The sequence below is a fragment of the Xyrauchen texanus genome, chromosome 16 (genome assembly GCF_025860055.1).
Source record: "Xyrauchen texanus isolate HMW12.3.18 chromosome 16, RBS_HiC_50CHRs, whole genome shotgun sequence".
Classification (NCBI taxonomy): Eukaryota; Metazoa; Chordata; class Actinopteri; order Cypriniformes; family Catostomidae; genus Xyrauchen; species Xyrauchen texanus.
Genome location: NC_068291.1, coordinates 29580868 through 29587171, shown reverse-complemented (window position 1 = coordinate 29587171; position 6304 = coordinate 29580868). Strand labels below are relative to the sequence as shown.

At 37.8% G+C, this 6304-nt stretch overlaps 1 protein-coding gene across 1 annotated transcript; it reads right to left on the bottom strand.

The window, feature by feature from the left end:
- Positions 1-3279: 3279 nt before the first annotated feature.
- LOC127657137 (5-hydroxytryptamine receptor 7-like) lies at positions 3280-5671 on the bottom strand. Its single transcript, XM_052145801.1, has 2 exons — positions 5073-5671; positions 3280-4090 (listed from the first exon to the last, which is right to left on the bottom strand). Exons 1-2 carry the CDS (start codon positions 5669-5671, stop codon positions 3280-3282), a joined length of 1410 nt encoding a protein of 469 aa, XP_052001761.1.
- Positions 5672-6304: the final 633 nt, after the last annotated feature.

Sequence of the window (6304 nt, the reverse complement as noted above, 5' to 3'; positions counted from 1 at the left end):
TCCTATAGCTCTCTATGCAGCTAAGTGAATTCACTCTTAAAATCAAAACCAAAAGTTCAGTTTCAGGCTGCAGATGATGTTTGGACCACTGAACGTGTTTGGCAGACATGGGACAATGATAATCAGTACATAGATTCAGAATTTTGAGTGTATAATTTTATTTTAACATGGTTGGCAGTGATTGGATGATGCTGGCCTTTACTTTGAATCAGAATTAATTATGCTTGTTTCCAGGGTTGGGGAGTAACAGAACACATATTTAAAATACAAAATATAAGTAACTGTATTCCAGTACAGTTACAATTTAAATAATTGGTATTTAGAATAGTTACATTCAACAAGTATTTTGATTACTGAAGAGATTACTTTTCATTGTATTGCAATCTGTTTAATTTAATATTTAGTCCTTTCAGCTGGAAACATTTATACATATAAATCCAATTTGAACAGCGGTGAAACACTTTCTTATGATGTGTTACATTCAAACGAGCAGACAGAGAATTTAATTTGAAGTAAGTTTGGAGCAGAAGAAATATAAATAAACTTTGTGTTAATTGTTAGCTTTACGCTAAGCTAAAATACTATATCTAGCCATTTTACATGCATGTTTTTAGGCACGATCATATTTTTTTATCAAGAAAATTCATGTGGGATCATAATTAATTTTTTCTAGTAAGACCTTTGATATTAGGGCACAAATCATATTCTTGATAATAATTTTTGTATTGTTTTCCTGTAAAAATATATAAAAATCCTTAAAACAAGATCAATTAGATTTATCTTGTTTTAGAAACAACACTGCATAGGATATTTAGGTTTTTCAGAGAATGTATTTTTAACATGTGTATTTTGTCTTACTGTATTGGCAGAGTTTTATAATCAAAACAAGTGAAACAATCTACTAGTGCTGAAGAAGTAATCTTAAGTATTTAGAATATGTTACTCACCTTGAGTAATCTAAATACATTACAAATTACATTCTACAGCATGTATTCTGCAATCTGTAGTGGAATACATTTCAAAAGTAACCCTCCCAACCCTGTTTATTTATGATGTAATGTCTGTAACATCTCAAAAATATGAAAAACCCACACTCCTGGAAACAAACAATTTCATAAAAATTTACTTTCTATAGCTTGGTATTATTTACAATTTAGTCCAGCTGTCCACATGTTGCTATCAATTTGTGTGTGTGTGTGTGTGTGTGTGTGTGTGTGTGTGTGTGTGTGTGTGTGTGTGTGTGTGTTTATTAGATGCTACTAGTTACAAATCAAAAAAGGAAATGGAAAATGCCAACAGCAGTCATGCTCGTTTCTCAGGAGGTTAAAGAAAAGAATGAGTTGAGATTATTCTTTATGGTAATATTCAACATTACGCCACAAATGCTGTTGATTGACCTTAACTTGATTTGAACCCAGAATATTCCTTTATAGCTCTTAAAAACTTACAGTATTAGTAAATATTACAAAATATATTGATCCCAAAGTACAAAAACCTTATTATGATATTTATTCTATTATTAAAAAAAGACTTGGAAAAGAAATAGAAAATAATAATAATAATTTTACTAGTCTTTTTTATTTTTCAGTGTGGAAACGGCATCCAATTGGGAAAAGCAATGTTATGTAATGTACAGTAACTAGGCAGTGGTTAAATTTGATCTAGGTTTGACCATGTTGAGCGATTGATTCAAATGTATAAAAAAAAACATATTTCATAATTTCTTTATTCCACCTCATATGGGAAAATATTCACAAGAAATTACAATAAAACATGTTTTACAATGAAAAACACATTAGATAGGGGTCTTTACACAGTGTATTTTTTTTAATATTTGCAAATCACATAAGACAGCACAATACTGTACACATTTTGTTATAATATGTAGACACTGAATCTGATAACAAAACATTTGATAGCTTACATTGATTTTATCTGGTTTGTGACACGAAGACCTATTCTAAATAAATACTAGCAACATGCAATCTAATAACATAAAATCCATGCAGAATCAATCTATAAATAGCTGCCTCCAGAAAAAAAGAGACCAGAGTAGATTGCAACAGAATCCCATTGGTATACCTTTAATTACTGATAAGAGATCCGATTACCTCCTGTCCCTTCAGCCTTAACCAAAGCTGCAGAAAGAAGCTTAGCTGACATTAGATCTGTGCTTTCACCTTCCATCAATGCATTAAACAATCAGTGAACAAAGAGGGATTGAGAATGTGTAGATTACACATACTGGTAGGGCAGAAAGTAGAAATGGTTTGTCCTTAGTTGTCTTTCCCACAGATTAATCACCCTTTCTGAACTAACGAGTGCTGACAGTTGACAAACAAGTTTCACTCGGCTCAATAAATGCTTTAAAAGCAGAAACTGATTGGGAATAGTATTCTGGTTTCAACACTGGATTTAAAAATTATTTGCTACAGTTCTCCCTACAGTTCTATCAGAAAGACTTGCAGACGTGAATGAAATTTAAGATGACATTTATTTGATGAATATAAAACAGAGATGTGATGTCTCTCTTTGCCGTAAGCCCCATCTGGTGGTCCGAAGAAGTTGTACTCAGAACAGTCATATCCTGCCGGAGAGAGGAGGCAGGTGTGAAGAGCCTACCCCCGTGCAGGACGGGACTCAACTAGTGGTGGTGGGGTGGTGGAGGTTGCCGTGTTAGCACACTGAAACAGCAATGTGATAGATTGTGAGCAGACTTATAAAGCAATAGCTTACATGTGATTTGCAAGGAGTTACCAAGCTAATGGTACGATGATGTACAGCTGCTTGTCTTCCTGCTAAAACTATGCTGTGCTTACATTTCTGTTGATGGTACATCTTAAATGTAGAGTTTCTGCAAATCTTCGAGTCCTTGAGAGCCAAGCCTTGTCAACAGAGTACAGATTTAAACAGCAACTGCTGGTGCATGTGTGTCCTTGATATATTCATTCTTTAAATTATCTTGTTTTGGTTTTTTTACACATCTGGAAAATAGAAATAAAAACTGAACTCAGAACAGCAACACAGTAGATGGTGTGTGTTAACAAAGATGAGTTAAGAATGGAATCACATTTACCATAACGCATGTCAGTGTCTAATTTGACCACTGTTTTCCCCTGTACACAATTTGACTCTGTAGGTACAGTACAATACATACAGGACTTAACTGTCAGTACAATTTGACACCTCCTCAACACATCAGGCTGACCATTTAAGGTTGTGAGTTTCCATTTCCTTGTACAAATGCTAACCTTTGAACTCTGTTTTTTGCACTATGGGTCACCCAGAGACAACCATATCCGGTCTTTCCACCAGCCGAAGGGCCTCGTGCATGCCGGCGGCAGAGAGCCTACGATTAATATTACGGTAACGGCAGCTGAGCAGGCTTCGGTAGGTGGTGCGCAGGTCCCGGTTGAAGAAAGCGTAGATGAAGGGATTAATGAGTGAGTTTGCGTAGCCCAACCACAGCAGAGTTCTCTCCACCCATAATGGGACACAACTACACTCTGTCCCACAGATGAAGGGCCGGGCCAAAGACAGTAGGAAAAATGGCAACCAGCAGACAGTGAATGCTCCTACCACCACCCCAAGTGTGGCTGCCGCCTTCTGTTCCCGTTTGAATATGGAGATGTTCCTCCGATCCGAGCTCCTCCTGCCCTCTCCCCGAAGCATGCGAGGTAGTCGTGTGCACTCTTCCACTTCCCTCTGAAGCTTGATCGCCACGGATATGCAATCCACTCCCGCAGATATCTCCATCCCATTACTGTCCTCCCCTTCTGCCTCTACAGCACGAGGAAAGCCAGCAATGATGTGTTTGGCGGCACTGAGCTTGGCGGCATGGTATATGCGGTTATACATGACCAGCATGACAGTCATGGGGATGTAAAAAGCAACAGCTGTGGAGTAAATGGTGTAGCCAAAGTCCTGGCTGATCAGACACACACGGTCATCGTTCACATTCTGAGCCCAACCAAAGAGCGGTGGAAGGGTGATTGAAGCAGACAGCAGCCACACAGAGAGCACCATTTTGGCCATACACCAGCCATTCTGCCTCACTGGGTAGGTTAGGGGTCTGGTGATGCCCAGGTATCTGTAAGAAAAAAAATACACCTTTAATCTTTTCTTTGTTAAAGGGTTATAAAGTGGTTCATGAATAAAAAAGTATTTTATACATTTTAAATAATTTAAATGCATATATATTAACATTAATAAAAAATTACTGTTTTCATACAATATTTGTCAAACAGTGATCTTTTTTACTTGCATGTTATAAATGTACAATTAAAAATACACTTCATTCGTTATTTGTATTAATCAAAAAAATAAAAAGCATGAATTCATAATGATTTATCACAATACAGCAAAAATAGTTTATTATTGTGAGAATAAAAGGGATTATGTAATTTAGTCTGCTTTATGTTTATATCAATTACTGTAATGTCTTGATTCATTTGTGTTGTCACTTTCCTTGTCATGTTGATGTCAAAAGAATGGTGCTACTCAGAGTCGTACAATTACCTTAAGTCTTCTGTAAAACACTTTTTCTGTTTTTTATGTTCATTCGGAGCATATATAATAAAGCCTGATGACCATTAAACCATACTGAATCTTATGTACAAGTGCCAATGTGTCCACTTTACATTAAGATAAATTTTCATATGTTACAAATGTTTTATAAGTGTTATTAAGCATTTATAACATGTTACATAAAATGGCTCACTTTTTGGCATGTATTGCACTGAATTATTTATTTGTATTCATGTTGTTATAAACTTATAGAAGTCCATTTATAATGCATCTGTAAATGGCTTATTATTCATTAATAAACCCCTTTAGAAAACCCTTAACTAAGGGAACATTAAAGTAAAGAGTTACCCATTCTCCTGCTGTTTAGATTATTTCTGATCAAATGGGATGTCAGCATTTCAAGACAAGTCATTTAAAACGACACTAAACCACAAAAGGCTTAAACAGTTCAGTAAAACTGAGAGGCTCTGTGCATTTAATATCACAGTAACCAGTTATACTGAAGAATAATCAGCCTACAGTTTGAGTAAGAAAACTTCACTCACCGGTCAATACTAATTACGCAAAGTGTCATTATAGACGCGGTGCAGCACATAACGTCCATGGCTATGAACACATTACAGAAGAACTTGCCAAAAATCCACCGGCCACCGATCAGGTCCGTGATGCTGACGAACGGCATCACCGCTAGCGCAACGGAGAGGTCCGCGAGCGCGAGGGACACGATGAGATAGTTGGAAGGCTGCCGTAGCTTTTTCACGAAACACACGGAGATGACGACCAGCAGATTCCCGCAGATGGTGATGAGAGTGAGCATAGTCAGCACCCCACCGATCAGCACTTTCTCCACTTCTCCGTAACTGAGGATTTGCTCCGCGCAACGCGTGCCGTTCGCCATCTCCATCATCTCCAAAAGGATCGGAGAGCTCGAAGGCTTCATTTCTAAGGGACCAGAGTCCACGGCCACTGCCACCTCTCCAGACTCGTGCGCAATTCTCAATAACCGGGGCAAAAGGATCTCAGAGATCATCATGCCGTTGGAGGTCTCGACACTTGCAGAAGCGCGCTCCTCTGCCATCAGGGACTTCATTGTTTCTCCGTGGCTTTGCGCGACACCGGTTTCGTTGGTTTCGCCCACCACCATGTCGTGTGCCTTTTATCCATTAACTTTTCAGAGTGCCTGATGATGACATGAGATCACAGTTGCGCGCTCGATGAGTGATTCGCACCCGATTATCGCACGATCACTGACGCACGGCTATTTTTTTTCTATTTTTAGGGGAGATCATTCACACATTATTCTCTCATTCGAAGTTCTGACAAACAACTTGGCAAGAAAGAGAGAAGTTTATCTTATCGTTTTTAAGCGTGAACGTGTGGAGCCAGCTCTCTAGTAAAGTGATGTCACAATATTTTACCCCTCACAACGCAAATAATCATTTGGAAGAGAACAAAAAATTATCCTGAAGGAAGCCAGTTTATCAGCGAGACAAATTTGTATAACGGATAGGCTATTTGTACCATAGATATAATTAAATAGCACCTGCCACACAGCGCGGCTTTTTGCACTCAAATAGTAAGATGGAAACAGAGAAATTGAAGAAAAGCTGCGCCTGCGTCGATGTACTGGCGTGAGGTGTATAACGATGTTTCTTTTTTCCTTTTTTTGTGAAGACAACTAGGATCGATTCTGCCTTTTGTCCCACATTTTTTCTGCATCCTGTGTCCTGTCTCCACTCTTAATATTTCCTTTAAAACTATTATAATACATTGAATT